Genomic DNA, 19,090 nt, shown 5'->3' on the forward strand with positions numbered 1-19,090 from the left:
TTTAATGTGGCCGAGAAAGAAAAAGGCAAACACTACAATGGACAGACAAATTTCCATTTTCTTAAAAACATATTTAGAATTATGGAATTAAATATTTATACATTAGGGTGGCATCAAAGCAAAATTAGCTAATGTTCCCAACTAAAATTAAAGTTAAATTCTATCAAAAAGTATGTTTAGGTTACCTTGCGCCAATTGATGATGAAGATCAGGCTGAAAAAGGATACTTTCTGGAGGCTGCAAAATATCACTTAAAAAAAATTTTCAGTGTCATAATTTTCTATTTTTTTTTTCAAAATTTTACATAATGTAAATAATAGTAATAAATACATTAGAAAGCTCATATAATTTCATCGAAATAAAATTGATTCGTATTTTGTGTGTTCAACACGGATATCAAAATTCGCGTAATTTATAAGCTTTAAATTCGTTTATAATAATTGAATTATAAAACAAATTTTGCAATCAAACTAAATATTTAAAAAGTTCACTTTTCCTTTGCTTCGTATTCGTAAAAAAAACTCTCATACAAATTTTTGTCTAGAAACTTTTGATAAAATATTATTATGAATCCTCATTTAAACAAAATTTTAATTTTAGTTGGAAATATCGACACCATACAAATGGGCCACCCTAATGATGATATCCATAAACATACTTTACCTAATAGTGAAACTTTTGCAATTCTCCTTTCTTTAAATAAATATTAAAATTGTTGCAGTATATGCTGCTGGATTTTTACCAGCAATGAAATCTATTAATGTATCCTATTTATTTGTTTGATGGCTTTATTAATACCTTAAATTGCTTATTATATTATAAAACTATTCAAAACCTTTAAGTTTAAGCTGTTAGAAATTATTTTAACAATTATAAACATTCGAATATAATTTCGAATTTTATGATGTATTGTATCAGGTGTATTCATAAATGTCAAGTTTCAGAACATACTTGAAAATATTAAACTGGCACACAAAGAAACAATCTAACATTGTACATTATTTCTGAATTATTTCATAGACACGGTATCGGAAGTATAGGTCTTAGTATATTTTTGGAAATCTTTAATTAAAACATTTCTGTTTAAATTAATAAAGAGAATGTTAATTGTTATTGATTTTTAACCTCCGATCCCATTAAGTTCGGGTAATTGTGACGATAAATAATATAATTTATATATTTACCAGTTTTTATTATTTTTCGTTGTAAAACTTTTAAAGAATATGTCTAAAATCCAAACCAATGACGCGTGCGCAATTGCACTCACTCCCTGAACTTGGCCCTGTCAAATACAGAAAAAAAAATCTAAAACGAAAAGAAATATTTTCTTTATGCATGTAAAATACCAACATGCATATTTACAACCGTACGTACTTATGTATGTATGTATGTACATGACCACCCTTTATGGTGTTAAAGAAAAAATTTCATTTACCATAAAAAGAACCCCATTAACTGTGAACAGTTTCAATTATGTATTTGGATTAATATCATGTCGCATGCAAATGAGACAATCATAACTCAGAAGCTAAAGACACAAATAATAATAATAAAAATGATCAAAATTTTGGACAATTTTGGTTGCTTGCTTTGCTGGTGGTTTCTTTCTGCGTAAATAGTAAAGAAATGTAGAAATAAAGAAATTTGTAATTGCTCGAATGTTTGGATGAATGAATTCGACGACAATTGTCGTGCTATTTTATTGAACATTTACATTCTATTGTGGCGCGGGTGTGCGGTGCTTTGGGAAGTAAACAATAAAAACCAACAGCGCTGTCAAAACTTCATTCATTTCATTGTCATCGTTTAGCGATCACCAACAAAGTTTCATTGCAATCTTTGCCGTCTTCAGTTTTGTGGATTATTAATATTGTTCCTGCTCCTCTTTCCCACACAAAGGATTAAATCATTCATTAAAATGGCTGCTCAACAAAAAATTATCTGCGCTGTTGTTGTCATGTGCTTCATGGCCAACGCTGTCCTCTGTCAACAAACCACCGACAGTGACAACGCTGATGTTAGCGGTAAGTTATTCTAAACAATCCTGCGAAAGTAAAATATTAATTCGTTGCGATTTTTATAGAATCCCGCACATTTGGCCACCACTTCTTGAAACGTATGAGCTTTGCCGTAGTTCCTGGAGCATTCGTTGTTGGTGTCATTACCACCTTGTTGGCTGCCTTGACCGTTGTCTCCATGAAGGGTTTGGGCGTTGGTGTCATCCTCTTGGTTTTGGCTATCGGTCAAATGTTGTCTCGTGCTTTGCCCCAAGTACATGCTGCTGCCTACACTGCTGCCCCAGCTCCCGTACCCGTAGTCTACTCCCACAGCCACACCCAACAACCCGTCTGGTTAGAAAAAGAATGGTAAAGATAAATGTCCTCCCATACGATTCTTTCTCATACCTCCCTCGATTAATACTCGGTGTATAAATTGAAATTTCATCTGGTCCAATGGGGATCAGTCGATTTTTCCTTTGTGTATAAGAAAAAATAATGTACTTGAATCAGTCTACCAAAAACTAAGTTAAGTTAGTCATCTAGTTATTTAATTTTCCTCAAGTATTTATTTATTTATTAATTTATTTATTTGTAATTTATTTATTTATTTATTTTAAACAAAACTGAAGCGTCACGAAATACTGTAAAAAACCAAAAAAACAAAAGTTATAATAAAATTCGATATTTAATTTGAAAAATATGTATGTACTGATAAATTTCACTTTTTATTGAACTGCTTGTTTCAGCCTGTTTAAAATTCAGAACATCACTTCTAAACAAATGAAGTGTGTGGACATGAGGTGCGCTTCAATGTTTTCGAGTTCTTTTGTCGTCGACTGCTTTAACCATAAATGAGCAGTTTTTTCAATACTTTTGAGTCAGAAACATGACACACTACTTCTATTTTAACCCAAATAAATTCGAGTTTTCTTTCAGTTCAGTAATTTTGAAATTTGTTATAAATAACGGTCGTAACTGTGTATTTTCAATCAATTAAATAAGAATTATTTATGAGAGCGACAATTTTCCTTTTTAGTTTTCAGTTTTGAAATGTTTTTCTTGTAAATAATTCATGTGCTACATTTTCCTGAACATTGTCTCTCTCAACAGTTCTTTTTTCACAACCAGAATACGAATAAATGCCAAAATCGATTTCCAATAGTGTCGTCGCTGATTACAAAAATTTAATTATTAAAACCTGCTACTGCCTGTCTGTCTGCCAACGCCACAAGAAAATAGGAGATGAAAACAAACTCATTTATTGTCAGTTTCAATAGTTTTAAATGTGGTTCTGCAATGAAGGTGAAACTTTTAATCGTATAATTAAATAAATACATAAAAAATTAGTCATGTCGAGAAGAGTAGAAGTAGTAATATCTTGAAATTTGTCAACAAAGTAACGTGTAAATGGAGTATTTCAAAACAAACTAAATTATGTACTTGTTAATAAAATAATGGTCTAAATCAGGAATTCAAATACCGCAGACAAAAACCAATTTAGAGTTCGAAACTTTTACAATTTATATTGTATTTAGTATGCAATTACAATAAAGACCCTTTTCTACATCGGTATTAAGAATCAAACGGTGAAACTAGAACTTTCATTCTGACTGGTCTGGTATGCTCGGTATAAATCTATGGGCCCTGACATATTTTTTGTTTATTTGGCATACTATGTATACATTTCTTTAAGTAAATTAGGTTACTAAAACAGCTTTTCGTTTTGTAATACTAGCTTCAGGATTTCAGAACATTTGACATAAAGTTCAAAAAATACAAAAATCGATTTTTTTTTCAAATTGTTCAAATTTTATCATAGTTTTTTGTTCTTAGCACTTGAATGAATGCAAATATAATACGAAAATATATTTTTACTATGGATTAGTACTCTTATTGATATTTTATTAACATGAACTTAATATTAATATTGTATTTGTTATAACAAAAAGCTGGATTTATGATACAAATTTATGAAATATCGAATATTTAAGGAGTTTTTATTTCGCTTTAACTAAATGAATTTGAATTGGCTTCAATGACCAAAATTAGCTCGCAAATACGCATTTATGTATTTATGTTTATTAAAATAACTTTATGAATTTCGCAATAAATAAATCACTGTTTATTTTAATAATTACTGATAAATAACTGCGCAAATAAGACGTGTAATTTTGTTGTTGGTTAGAAAAACTGAAATGTGTAATAAAAACAAGGTCAATAAAAAACAAACTGCACAATAGAAAATGGCAAAAATATAAATAGAGCAAACTCCTATGAAGATACAACTGATGAACTTGAAACGGCAACTACTCGATTGAATATGAAACACAAAACACAGCATAAAAATACAAAACACTCTCCCATCAGACTCGTGGACGACTTTTGCCAGCTACAATCAGGTCACTATTCCACACACACACACACACACACACACACATGAAAATTATTAGCAACGGTTGTGTGCTCACACAAACATTTGTCTGCTTCCCATTATTGGATTGGCTGCATTCAAAGATTGGTTAGAGGTACAAGATCAAGGAAAACCAGTTGCAACCAGTTGATGCAGCAAACATCTACTAACCACACTACACACTGCTATATATGGTTACAACTTAAACATTGTGAATTGATATTCTAGCTGCTGAACAATGAAGAGGCAACATTAGAAAACTATTCAGCATAAGAATGCCACTTATAACAACCTGCTACATGCTACAAAAGTAACTTTCTTTTTCCTATTCCTCACTCCAATGAGTAGAAAATATGTTGCAATTTGGCCAGTTAATGTTTAGTAGCAAACAGAACGTCCATCATACCAGGTGTAGTCAGATTAAACGCTTCCAAAATTATCAAGGACAAATACGTTTTAAACAAATCACAAATATCAAACAAGAAATAACAATTATTCATAAGAAAATAAAATGAAACGACTTAAGTTTACCAACCACATAGTAAATTTGCTTGTCATCATTCTGGTACTTATAACGCCCTCATACCAACAACAACAACAAAAAAAGCAGCAGCAACAGTCTGGACAACAACCAAATGGTAATAACGATCGACAACAGCCACGCGGTAGCGCTGAATATCCAAATGAATTGACGCCATCTACGGAAGCACCACCAATTTCTGTTCCATACTTTAGGGCGTCAATACCAATGCGTATTTACGAATGTTTACGGGAATTTAGTACTTTGCGCTGTACAAAACTTTATGTTTTACAAAAAATGGAAGAACGCAAATTGAGACCTAATACCGGAAATATCACTAAAGATTTCCTCAATCAATTCTTTGGCGAAGACGAACAAATGGGCAGTCTGATCAGCGATCGTTTTAGAAAAATGTCGGACAAAGATCTTAACAAACGTTTAGTGTTACACTTTCAGAGATTTTTTAAAAATCGTGACATCAAACTACACTTCCTACCCGGACTAATGGTGAAAATCATACCCAGCAAAGAAAATAAAGTGAAATTTTCCCTCAAAAAAAGTAAGTAAAGGAACATTAAGCAGCAAATGCTTAAGTTTTTATATAATTTCCAGAAGCAAAACATCATTTGGCACACCAGGGACGTTCACAGAAAGATGGCATTAAGGGCATATTAAAGGATACTGGCTTCGCTGACAGCAGTTTAGAGGGACATGACAACACTAGTCTAGATGAGGATGATGTTGATATCAAGTCAAAGCACAAAGACTCGAAGATAAGAAAAAAGATTAAAAAGAATAAACATTCTTACAAAACAACAGTGTTGCAAATGGCTGTACCGGTTATGGTAAAACTATTCATGGCCAGAATAATATGAAATTTTCTTTATCACAGTTTTCATGCAATTCCAGATAATGCCAGCTATTCTAATGGGTACATTTTTACCTTTTATTTTACCAGTTCTTAAAATGGCCACACTTACCACCATGATTATGAATAATACTGCATTCATGGCAGCCTTGATCTATGCCGCACGCACTCATGTGAATGCTCAAGAAGAACAACCCATTAATTATACTTACGGTCACCCTGGTTTTCATTAGACAAAATCGAATGATCTCTTTATTTTATTTTCAAATTGTTTAAATTGTAATTTTTCCAGTTTTTCATCTTCTAGGAATAAAAGAATGAATAAAATAGAACAGAAAAAAAAGCATGTTAAATACATTATTTAAATTGAAGTTAGAAAAAATCTTGTTCTATTAATAAATTAAGAAATTTAATTTGAGCTAAAGAATGTGGTAATAGTTTAGTTTCATATGACTTTCGGTTATATGTAGAGCTATTTATTTTTATGTGACCACCAAAGTGCATCGATCTATTTGCAACATTAAAATGTTAATGTTATGTCCACTCATACCCTTTTTAAGTTTTGTCATTTTATTTTAATAAGCAAGGATCCAATAAATTGAAATTTAAAGTATTTCCTTGATTGAGATGCAATGATGAAAATCAAATTTGATTTTTAAAATACTAAATGGAATTTTTTTTTTTACTAACTAAGAGGGTGAATTAAATTCGACCCAACTAAATAAATATGCTTCTGTGTATTTATACTGTATGTTTATGCTACTCTTACTAGTTTTTTTAATTTTTAATTTATTTGATATTTAAATAAAATTCGCGTATGTTATAAAGAAAATAATCCCAAATAGTTTGATTTTATAAAAACGTTGTCGAATGGTTTCTAAATGTAAAACCAGTCAATAATTAACATTTTTTCAAATAAAAAATAACTTGATATACAATCGTTAAATTTGAATTACAATTAAAACGGACTTACTTAAATACTTAGTATCTTGTGGCCTCCTGAAGGTTAGTGTTCTAGTCTGGTAGACCGGAGGCGGGGGTTCGATTCCAACCTCTGAGGTACTGGTTAAGGAGCGCACAACAGGCCCGATAGAGGTGTATTTCTTCAGATGTGATGTATGTATATATTTACATCCTCCTTCTAACTAACTAACTAACTAACTAACTAACTAACTAACTAACTAACTAACTAACTAACTAACTAACTAACTAACTAACTAACTAACTACTACTAACTAACTAACTAACTAACTAACTAACTAACTAACTAACTAACTAACTAACTAACTAACTAACTAACTAACTACTAACTAACTAACTAACTAACTAACTAACGAACGAACGAACGAACGAACGAACGAACGAACGAACGAACGAACGAACGAACGAGAACGAACGAAAGAACGAACGAACGAACGAACGAACGAACGAACGAACGAACGAACGAAGAACGAACGAACGAACGAACGAACGAACGAACGAACGAACGAACAAACGAACGAACGAACGAACGAACGAACGAACGAACGAACGAACGAACGAACGAACGAAACGAACGAACGAACGAACGAACGAAAACGAACGAACGAACGAACGAACGAAACGAACGACGAACGAACGAAACGAACGAACGAACGAACGAACGAAAAACGAACGAACGAACGAACGAACGAACGAACGAACGAACGAACGAACGAACGAACGAACGAACGAACGAACGAAGAACGAACGAACGAACGAACTACTAACTAACGAACTAACTAACGAACGAACGAACTAACGAACTAACGAACTAACTAACTAACACGAACTAAAACTAACTAACGAAAACTAACTAACTAATAACTACTACACTAACTAACTAACTAACTAACTAACTAACTAACTAACTAACTAACTAACTCACTAACTAACTAACTAACTAACTAATAACTACTAAAACTAACTAACTAACTAAACTAACTAACTAACTAACTAACTAACTAACTAACTAATACTAATAACTAACTAATAACTAACTAACTAACTAACTAAACTAACTAACTAACTAACTAACTAAACTAAATAACTAACTAACTAACTAACTAACTAACTAACTAAACTAACTAACTAACTAACTAACTAACTAACTAACTAACTAACTAACTACTAAATAACTATTCTCTTGTACTTATTCCATCTACCATTTACTTACATATATACTTTGATCCATAATGGACCTGAGTAACAGACAAAGAGCTACATATTTTGCCCGAGGTTTCGTTATCATTAACATGTTTCAGATTTCACGTGCTTGATTGGTAAAACTGGTTCTAAATTACTTTTTATCGCATGCCATTCCAATTTATATTAATACTAACCAAAAATAAATACATATGTACAAAATTTTTATAATTTTTACAGAAAATTTTAATTGATTAAACGTTCTTTAATGTTTCTGTTTTTTATATTCAATATTGTCGAAATTTATCACGTAAATAAATTCGCATTCAGTAAGGAGCGTGTATTTTTATTTTCATTCGTTTAGCTTCCACATGTCATGTGTTCCGGTTCCCCATTATAGAGAATCCAAAAAGTACCATTTGAAGAATGGAAAAGTAAAAGTATTTTTTCAAATTTTATTAAAATTGGCTCAATTAGTTATTAAGATTCCCGCTTTTCGCCTTTTTAGTACTTTTTCCCCAGTGAAATAGCAAATATTTTGTTTCAATATATATTACAAAGATAGTACGTAATTTAATAGGTATACGTCAATAAGTCGAAAAAGTTTACTTAATGTGCTAAAGAAAAAAGTACCAAAAATACAGTTTTCTCCCTTTTACACCCAAAAAGGACTGAATTTGAAAAAAGTACGAAACAGATGTCTCGTAATTTTGGAAGATATATCCAATATATTTACAAGGTAATGAAATCACCTTTGTAACACATTTTCACCCATTAATAGTACGAATTCCAAAAAAGTACCAGACACCCATCTGCTCATTTTAAGAGTAGATACAGGTGCATATAAAAGTTTTCTTGTATTACTAATATTGTGTAAGATAATTAAGAAATCCTCTTTTACCCGCTTTTTCCCTAAATGTACAAATTTCCAAAAATCCCTCCTTAGCGGATCTACATAACCAAAAACACATCTACTGTCAAAATTTCATGATTCTAGGTTCAGCCGTTTGGGCTGTGCGATGTTCAATCAGTCAGTCAGTAATGCTACTCTTTTATATACATATACATATGTATATATATATAAGGTTTATTCTTTTTTTATTTATTTACGTATGTATGAATTGGAAATAAAATGGTTTGTCTTAACCTTTCTTAACATAAGCGTGATAAGAGTAAAAGTTGTGTTTTAATCGTTTGGTTTATATTCAGTTTAGTTCTATTCTAGATATAACGTATTATACATATAAAAATAAATATATGTACATATGTTTTTGGAATCAGGCTTTCAGATGACATCATAATAAATCAGAAGTTTATTCGCTTCCGCATTAGAAACAATGATGAACATTTTACACTTTTTAGTTAATTAAAAGTCTTATAATACACGAAGGAAACTAATGAATTGCCTTTAACAAATATTATTTATCTATGTATATCTCATTTTATCAACAATTTACTTTATGCTCAATTCGATTTTTATATATCGATGGTGAAAGGTTGATATGTAACTTGAATTTTTCAACCATATGTTAATAATGACAAAATATATAATTTTACAACCGTATATATGTACTTATATACATACATATCACTCATTTAACACAAGACTGGCATAATCCGAAATTCGGGTTTTTTGGACTGATGGTTACAAAACATGTGTTATACAAAAAGTCTTTCATATAGATTTATAAGATTTGAAATATGTCTACTATTTTCGATGTGAGATCGATTTTTTTTTTTTTGGATTATGACAGCCTTGTAGTAAACTTCTCAGAAAAGACTTATAACACATTGACGTAAAATAAACTAAAATAGAAATACCTGTGAAGTGATACTATTTTTCTGATAGGTACTATTGATTGCAAAAAAAATCAATTCAGAAATCAGAATATAATTTTTACCCAAGGCATTTTTATTCAGAATAGATGTCATAAACTAATTACACAGGCCAATTAAATGAAGCTTTAGAAAAAACTTTTAAAACCAATCTGACTCGATACCAAGTATTTTTAGGTGCTTAAACCGAATCTGATATCGGGTTCCCTTTATAACCTATAGTTTTCTCATAATATGGTATTGAATATTTAGTTCATATTATATTAAGGTTTAATTTAATTTTTTATTTATTTTATTTATATATTTTTCTCAAGTTTTATTTAAATTTGTTAAAAACAAATAATATTTCAGTACGGTTTCAATAAAGTTTCCCAATGTTGCATATTCTGACTTTGAACTTCACTGATTATGGGTTAACATTATTCGATTTTACTAAAACTAAAATAATGGTTTTCACATACAAAACTTATTTTGTTTTCTTTTTTGTAAAACACAATTCTTAACACGCAATTAAATAAAATGTGCAAACAAAATAACAAAGCCGAAAATAAAGTACTTCTATATCTATATCAGATTAGAAGAAAGTCATTACTAGAGTACTTCTAATTAATGCAGACGGTAAGTAGTAGTCATTGAAAAGTAAATAACAAAACAACAAAAATATTGTATATACATATAATGCCGATTAATTATAATTAAAAGTTTATTATATTCAATATTTAGCCTCGTATTCCGTATCTCGAACGGTAATTTTATTTTCAAAAGTAAATTTTGAAAACGAATTTTGTATGAAAATGAAAATTTAATTAAAAATAACCATTTTTGTTGCAAAAAAATTGGCAAATCGGCAATTAACCATTTTTAATGTAAAAAATCTGCAAAATGTTGATAAAATTAGAGTTAACCCGAAATTTTCGTAACGATTTTTTTCGGTCCAAATACATAAGAATCTGCAATTTTTATGCAAAATACATTATCTGTGTTGTGTACCTAGTGTCATTTCTAAAGTAAAGAATTCCAGCACTAATTCTTTTCTGAAACGAAAAGATGTCTTTTCCCAGAATACATTAATTTCGATAAACTTATTTTTCTTAAATTTTAATTGTTTTGTTATTCCACATGTATACACATACTACATACATATGTACATACGTATGTATGGAGAAATCTAACGATAAGAACATAAATTAATATTAATCTAATTTATTGACATATTATTGATTGAAAGATATAATTTTTTCAAATTCCTTTTCAACAAATGAGTAATAACTATAGATTTATTTAAATTGTAATTATCAATTGTTACTTTTTAAACTGCAGGTTATGTTTGGCTTCATATTCTGCATACTTGTTGTAAGAAATTGTGATAATAATTTTTTGTTGCTGAAATTAAAATAAAACAATTTGAATTAAAATTTTATAATTTTTTTCCATTTTTTTTATTTATTTTAATTTTGTATTTTACTCGTTGTTTTAGAGTATTATTATTCTAAATTGTATGTTGTTAAATGTAGGTTTGTAAATTTAAATTTTTGGTTATTATGTATATCGAAATGTACAAATGTAATAAATGCACCTTAAACTATTTACTTAAACTAATTAATATTTTGGGGGAAACCTTTCGCTCAATTCTATACAAAAAAAAAAAACTAAATTACAAAACTACATGGTATAACCCAGTAAACGAAATATTAATAATTAAAAATAATTATAAATGATGGACATCAAATTAATCGATCAATGACAGCCTACTCAAGGTGTTAAACTTAAGTTTGCATATTTAAGTTTTACAATATAAATCGATTGATCTTTCACAAATACATACACATACAGCTACATGACTATAATTGATCAAGTAATTGTATCTCGTTTACTACAACATTACTATTATTAAAATTAAAGTTGTAATTTAAGCTAAAACTTAATAAAATAATAATAAACTTAATAAACTTATCAATTGGTAAAACTAGAACCTCTGCGCAGATACTTTATACTACATGTTTGTTTGTATTTTACATTTTAACAAGAACGAAGGATTTATACTTGAAAATATTACAGGAGGAATTGTAAAGTGGGAGAATTAAAAGTGGGATTTTTGAACTAAGATCAATATATAACCAGTATATATGGAAAGTAGCAGACATCAATTTAAAAGGAAATTAAATTAAATACTGTACTTCTGATCATTAGCGATAGAGAAACAGAAACCATATTCTTATAATATAAAATTGTTTAATTCATTCGCTCTCGTATTCTCTTGTTCTCAATGTGTGGGCACTACTCACACATTTGTAATTAATGGTGTCTCTCTTTGAGAGAATAGAGGATTTAATCTTCTTTCTTTTCGATGATTTTGGTACCCAAACGATCTTCTATATGAACATCTTTGTCGTCCCAACCCCACACCATGGTTTCTTCATTGTCATGGTCGAGTTTCGAGAGCATTTCAGGGGTGATAACAGTCCCGCTGGTGTTGTTGTTATTTAAGTCAATGCAAGATGGATGAGAACCATCGCCAGTACGTTGAATACGTTTCAATAACATTTCATCGGATACGGTTTTCAAGTCGTAAGCTTGACCTATTGGAAATCAAGTTGTAATACATTGGATTAGAGTAGCGCTCCTATAGAAAACTCGATTTTAATAGTAAACTTACCGATTCTGGCCATGAAGTTCAAGAAGCCAGTGGTCCAGTTGTAGTAGTTGGGCAATTCAGCTGCTTTGTAATCCCAAGGGAAGACATGATGATAGTTGTGCCAACCTTCGCCGAAAGCAATAGCCGATACCATTTTATTGTTGACGGAGCTGATGTTCTTGTCGTAGGGTTTCATGCCATAAAAGTGAGCAGCACTGTTTACCAACCAAGTGCCATGCAAAGACAGACAATAACGGAACATAGAACCAACGAAGAAGCACACCTTAAGAGATGAACCCAAATAGTAGTAGGGGAAGAGGGCGGGCAAAACGAAGCAACAGATGGGCATAATGACAAAGTAGTATCTATGATAAAGAAAATGATGCGATTAAAATAGAACCAACGACTTACTACAATGTACTAAAACTTACTTCTTTTGGAACATAACAACGGGATCAGCTTCCAAGTCACTCATATCGATTTGTTTGCCTTTTTCCTTGACGTCGGGGTGTTTTCTGCACATCAACCAACCCATGTGAGCGAAGAAGAAACCACGTCTAGAGTTGTGAGGATCAGCATCGGTATCGGTGAATTTGTGGTGCACACGATGATCACGGGTCCATTCGTAAATGCTGTTTTGGAAAGCTAACGATTGACACAGCATAAGGAAAATACGCAGGGGTAATCTAGCCTTATAGGCACGATGAGACCACAAACGATGTACACCAGCAGTGATGCCCATACCACCAAAGAACACAACAAAATAAGCTGTCGAAAGACAATGAGAAAACATTCATCAATTTCATAACTTCTGAGTGGAATGCTAATGGACACGGCATTCAAAAAGAGCCGCTCTATACACTGAACACATTTTTCTTTACAAATCTATACTTACAGAGTGCAAGATCTATGTAAGCATTTTCAGCAAACACCAAATACAATCCGTATAATGCAGCACTGTGCAAAATTATGAACAACAACACATTGTGCCAGACAATTTCCATCTTGTATGGTTTCTTTTGGGCCACCTCCTGTTTGGTACTGCTCTTAACGCTATTGACAGCAGTCACCTTTGACGAAGCGCTTTCATTTGTCTTGTTGGTTTTACCGCCACTAGCTGCGGCACTGGCTACTGGGCAAGCAGCATTGCCGGCTGATGACTGCATTACATTTGCCTTGTTATTGTTATTGGCATCTGTATTAGAAATGGCTGTTTCAGCCAAAATAAAAGTACTGCCTATAATATTAGGAGACATCTGAAAGCATAACAAAAACAAATTATTTATAATCAATTATTTCTCTAAGTGTGTAATGAGAAAACTTGGCAAATAATCGTAAATATGATTAACGATGTGTGAATACTTAGTGAAGTTAATTTGTTATTTTTCAAATGACTTTATTGAATACAAACTAGTTCGATTGAATTAGTTTTTTATTGTTTACATATTGGTATTAACTTGTAACATGGTTTTGTCAAGCAACGAACCAACCGAACCCTTTGCCCGTTGATGTTCTCGACTAATAAACGAGTTAGTTACAGTTACAGATTTTAAATGAGACATTTCTAATGTGTGATGATGATGCATTTGTTTACACATATACATATTTATTATTCATTAAATGTAACGGGTGTTGTCTTCTCTAAGTAATATTCTATCATACTGGCACACTTATCATACCGACAGATAGAAAGGTAAGCACACATACTGGTAGACAGTCAGACGAATAGATAATTTCGCAAAGTATTTAAAGCCTTAAACAAGATAATCATGTCATCTCTCCAACCTTAACATGATTAATCGATCGACTGCAACTAAATGCCAACAAACCAACCAAACAACCAACCTCCTCCCCACAAAACAATATCTAACTAATTTATTTATTGTATACGATTTTATTATCTCTTTCAATATTTTGAATATTCAACGAAAGAGAACAAGACAAGCAGGAAGTATTTTTTCGATTCGTACGTGTGTATATTGTTTTGTAAATACCTTTTTAACAAAGACCAATTTAGAAAATAATAATAATACCAACAATCAATAAGCATAATCTATGGGTCTGTATACACACACCTATCAGCGTGTGTGTACGATTTAAATTTTAAAGTTTGAATTTATTTATTGGAGTTTATTATCATATTTAATGTACGTCTTTTTTTATCGGTGTGTTGCTGCTGCTTTAAAACAAGAAAAGTCTGCGGCTGATCTAACGTGTTTAATTCAACACTCATTCTATTTCTGTTTTTTATGGATTTTTTCTTATCAAATCGACCATAAAATTGTGTGACGAATATTTGTTAACAATCACTTTAGAAATGTATTGCAAAATGTATGAATTTTGTAGTTTACCCAATTGAATGCTAAACATGTATATTACAAGCGATCTAGGCTTTAAGATTTGTGATTTATTTATGTTTAATCTGCAGACGACAGTAAATGAGACATTACGTTACAATCGCTGAATTCAAATCAAATAGATTCGAATTAAACGGAAGGAAAACAAACAGAATGTTATGACATCTATGTACGTGTAAGTTTTCAAAATAACCCAACAAACATTCAGGGTCAATAGTGAGTGAGTCATTGAAATAAGGCCACAGAGTATATAACAAAGTATAACATTTACTTGAAGATTATAGTATGAAAACGGAAAGTACTTTATTTTAAAATAATTGCAAAACATTGGGGAATTTAATTGTACCTTTCCAACTAAAAGATTCTTGTCCAGCAATTTTCATAAGATAGCCTAGACATAAACCAATGTGTCTACAGTTAAACTACAATTAAAATAAGTTGTTATGCTACATTAGAACAACATTTCATTTGACACTAATGATGAATTTGAAAATGTTTTTATAATTTAAAAATTAAAAAACAACAATTGTTAGATTTTAAACAGTATTGCTTTTGTATGCTTGATGTTGCTATGTATATATGATGTAGTTTATTATTCTTTGCATATCCACTTATGTGACCTTGAGTGATAGAATGTGTTGCTGCTAGCAACAATAAAATGCTGTTGTTTGTTTTCTGCAATTATTATTAATTTTTTTTCAAATTGGGACAGTAACCTGCCAAGAACCTAAGGTTGATGAGGTCGCAGTTGCATTTATTCAAGAGTAGCATAGGAATTATTATTGTTGTTGTTGTTTTATGCACTCTAATCTCTATTGATATTTAATGGATTCACATTTGTTCGTAGCTAGAAATGTTTCGAAGCTTTTTATCGTTATCTGTTTGAATTTCATAAATATATAAATAAACCTGTTGGCCTTTAATTGCCACCAATCAGCATGTTCTTGAACATGATATTGAACTACTAATTTTGCAAATTTTTTATAGAATTTAAAAATTATTAATTTTAGATAGATTTGTGTGAATTATTTTTCTGTCTCATAATGAAACATGTTTAACAAGAGTTTAATGGAATTATTTTCAGCATACATACTAGTCCTACTGCTGATTCTGATTATAATTAATAATAATCTTTTGATTACTTTTTGGTTGGTTTCGTTTATTGGTTCTTCCGCAAACAATTTGCATAAGACTACTACTACTGACAAATTATTGTATACATATATACAAACACATACATATGTGTTTGTATATTATTTTGCTATTATTATTTCTTAAAAAAAATGATGATTCTTTTCTAACCACAAATCTTTCTAATTTAGCAGGTTTTATCTGTTTAACTGGTATGGGTTTATTTATAAAACAGTTGATCAAGGCTATTAGAAAAAAGCTACACTTAAAATTAAGTTCAGAAAAAAATTATTGTTTATGTTGCTATTATTAATAGCCCAACAAATAATTCCACTCAAACAAATATACATACATAACTAGAAACAGAATTTAACCCCTTAGAAAACTAGTTGAAATTTCAAGAATAGATAATAGATAAAACTCCTCACAAAATGTTTGTAGAAACCACAAAGGGTTAATGAAGATGTTTGTCGGGATTTTTTTAAATTCTATTCTATTAATTAAGAATGATTATTAATAACTTTTGACCATACGTCAAAAAGTTAGTCAGCCAGTCAGGTTTTTTATTATCCCTCTCTATATACATATTTTGAAATAAATATGTATGTTTGTTTATTTGTTAAAACTATGTATTTAAAAAATTATGTATTTTATACAGGTACCTTCATATACATTTTGGCATATCGATTCTTTATTTTGTTCTAAAACAGATTTACGTAAATACATAAGTATTAAAGTTGTATGTATTTTTGTATATGAATATACACTACATAAGTATATTATCTACATACATATGTATAAATATTTATATAATTAATAAATTTTCGAGTTTTGTACTCGAATTTAAATTTTTATTTCACGTTCTTTCTTAGTGTTTGGGTGGAGGCAATTTTTAGGAAATCATTTTAAATGCTAAAGCACGTTTTTCCCACCTCTTTGCAAAAGAATTAACTATTTTGTACAAATGGACAACATATATGTATATACATATGGATGTATGTATAAAAGTATTTATTCAAATATGTATAACTATTTATATGTATGTATGTATGTATATATCATATACATATTTTATTGTTATTATTTTTATCGATGTTTTTGTTTTTTTTGTTAATTGATATGCAAAGCCACATGACAACTTAAATGTATGTCCAAGCATACTTAAATAGGATTTTGTTCAATTTCGAATTTCCAAGTATTTTCTATACTTTCAGATTTGATCAATTGATCGATCCACTTCGCAGTGGTCGCTGAACATAATGATGATCTTCACGATAATGATTAGCATCCTTTTAAGGTATTGCCATTCAGTTCCTATTATTGTTTATGATCCATAGAGCTGTCATATTTTAATAGCAACAATAATAATGATGATGATGATGAATTCATAATTATACAAAATTAAAATGTATATTGAAATTGCATTTGTAAATGAATACATACAATGTAATTCTTAAAAATATTGAATTACAATTTCGGATTAAAATATTCAATTCAATCATAAATGAAATAATATTATAATTTCTTTACAATTAAAAACCCCAAAGAAATGTGTTTACAAAACTTTTGTTGAAACAACTAAAAAGTTTTCGCATTAATTTTGAATATTTTACTGAGGAAAATGTTATCTTTATAGCGTTTGGAGTTTAAAATTGCTTTTCAATGCATATATAAACAGACACTATTCCATCTCTTAATATATTTTCTGTTAATATCTTAATATCTGTTTTTAAATTACAAATAATTTTGTAAAATAAAGAATGACGGCATTTAAATTATTTTATCACATTTTAAAAATTACAAGTGGCTTGTCCAGAAATTTATGGAATAATTTTAAACTGGATTTTGTTCATAATTAAAATTAAGATTGTAATTCTAAAATTAACTATAATTCTAAAATTAAAAAACTGTGATTTTAATTAAACATTTCACCAGATTTTCTCGCTTTATTCAACAACATTTCAAAATGTTTCTCGCTGTAAACGAACCCACCAATAAATGGTTACAAATAGTTACCTCTATTTGTTTTTTTTTTTAGTCCTTAAAATTAATTTTCGTAATAATCCTTTAGTAGACCGAATTCACTTTCTTATTTTATATTAATTTTAAATTATTCTTTTGGAATTTTTTTGTAAGTTTTTCTTTTTTCTATTTTAAAATATTTAATTTTTTTCAACACTTCACATTAAAACAGGATAAAGTTCTTTTTCTTTAATTAAGATTTATTAAAATCTTTTATTTTCCAAAACAAAACAAAAATTTCTCTATATAAATACGCCTCGTTCCGTTTAAAAGTTCTTAAATATTTGTACGGAATTATACGTTTTAATTAAATTATTTGAAATTTGAATTCGAATCCGTCACTTATCCACTAGAGGTTCTTTCTCACCAGTCTATTTGAAATGTTAACTGCACGAAGTCAGTTCGCAAACAATTTAACTTCGCGTAATTACACCGAATTTTAAAGACTGTTCGAAATGTTTCGCGCTTCTAGTGCTGAGAATTTTGTTGATTTTAAAAGCTGGCGGGTTGTGTGCTTAGAAACTTGCTGTTGATTGGAGCACAAGAGAGCAGAGTCTGTCTTTATAAACATACAAAATTTGTTTGTTTGCTTATTTGATTGTTATTATTTTTTATTTTTTTTTTTGTATTTTAATATTTTTGTTAATGCTCTAAACACTATTTTATTGTTTCTTTTATTTATATTATTATATATGCATAAATATATCTACTTTTTTTCTTAATACGTTTCGTTTTTGTACCTTTAAATACTCTTAAGTTGTATTGAAAATCAGCTACAACTACAACGACGATTTGTTGTTGATTATGTTTTTATTTTAATTTTAACTATTTGAATTTTATTTAATATTTTTTTAGACTGTTTCTGAGTTTGCGTTTGTTCGACTGTCACGTTCACTGCGAACTGCACGATGATTCGATGTGAAGCAGGGGTTTTCTTAAAGTATCGACGCCTTCTACGACCTAGGGTTAACTCCGTCCAAAATGTTTATTGTTGTTGCTGCTCGCATCGCTTGCTCGTTTTCATTTTTGATTTCGTTTTCGTATCTTCATTTGTTGTATTGATATTCTTATTAACTTGGTTAACTTCTTTTTCCACTAACACACTAACAACACACAAACATGATCATCAAGTATCTATGTATATATGT

At 29.8% G+C, this 19,090-nt stretch overlaps 3 protein-coding genes across 5 annotated transcripts; 2 read left to right on the forward strand and 1 right to left on the reverse strand.

Moving 5' to 3' along the window:
* The first annotated feature begins 1,741 nt into the window (after window positions 1-1,741).
* On the forward strand, window positions 1,742-2,698 carry LOC119600948 (protein apnoia). The gene is made up of 2 exons (XM_037951555.1): window positions 1,742-2,024; window positions 2,084-2,698. Exons 1-2 carry the CDS (start codon window positions 1,919-1,921, stop codon window positions 2,368-2,370), a joined length of 393 nt encoding a protein of 130 aa, XP_037807483.1. The 5' UTR covers window positions 1,742-1,918; the 3' UTR covers window positions 2,371-2,698.
* Window positions 2,699-4,700: 2,002 nt separating this feature from the next.
* On the forward strand, window positions 4,701-6,053 carry LOC119600916. Its single transcript, XM_037951508.1, has 3 exons — window positions 4,701-5,489; window positions 5,543-5,775; window positions 5,840-6,053. The coding sequence occupies exons 1-3, from the start codon at window positions 4,922-4,924 to the stop codon at window positions 6,029-6,031; spliced, it is 993 nt and encodes a 330-aa protein (XP_037807436.1). The 5' UTR covers window positions 4,701-4,921; the 3' UTR covers window positions 6,032-6,053.
* Window positions 6,054-11,517: 5,464 nt separating this feature from the next.
* On the reverse strand, window positions 11,518-18,888 carry LOC119600652 (delta(9)-fatty-acid desaturase fat-7). Of its 3 annotated transcripts, none has more exons than XM_037951057.1 (5): window positions 18,683-18,888; window positions 13,328-13,688; window positions 12,864-13,200; window positions 12,454-12,797; window positions 11,518-12,376 (listed from the first exon to the last, which is right to left on the reverse strand). In XM_037951057.1, exons 2-5 carry the CDS (start codon window positions 13,686-13,688, stop codon window positions 12,126-12,128), a joined length of 1,293 nt encoding a protein of 430 aa, XP_037806985.1. In that variant the 5' UTR covers window positions 18,683-18,888; the 3' UTR covers window positions 11,518-12,125. The 3 variants fall into 3 exon arrangements, with proteins under 3 accessions (XP_037806985.1, XP_037806996.1, XP_037806976.1); XM_037951068.1 differs by having other exon boundaries at window positions 18,310-18,884; XM_037951048.1 differs by lacking the exon at window positions 18,683-18,888 and adding an exon at window positions 17,937-18,472.
* Window positions 18,889-19,090: the final 202 nt, after the last annotated feature.

This window comes from Lucilia sericata, unplaced genomic scaffold (assembly GCF_015586225.1).
Source record: "Lucilia sericata isolate MDLA Ls3-8-SP2 unplaced genomic scaffold, ASM1558622v1 Contig000005F_arrow, whole genome shotgun sequence".
Classification (NCBI taxonomy): domain Eukaryota; kingdom Metazoa; phylum Arthropoda; class Insecta; order Diptera; family Calliphoridae; genus Lucilia; species Lucilia sericata.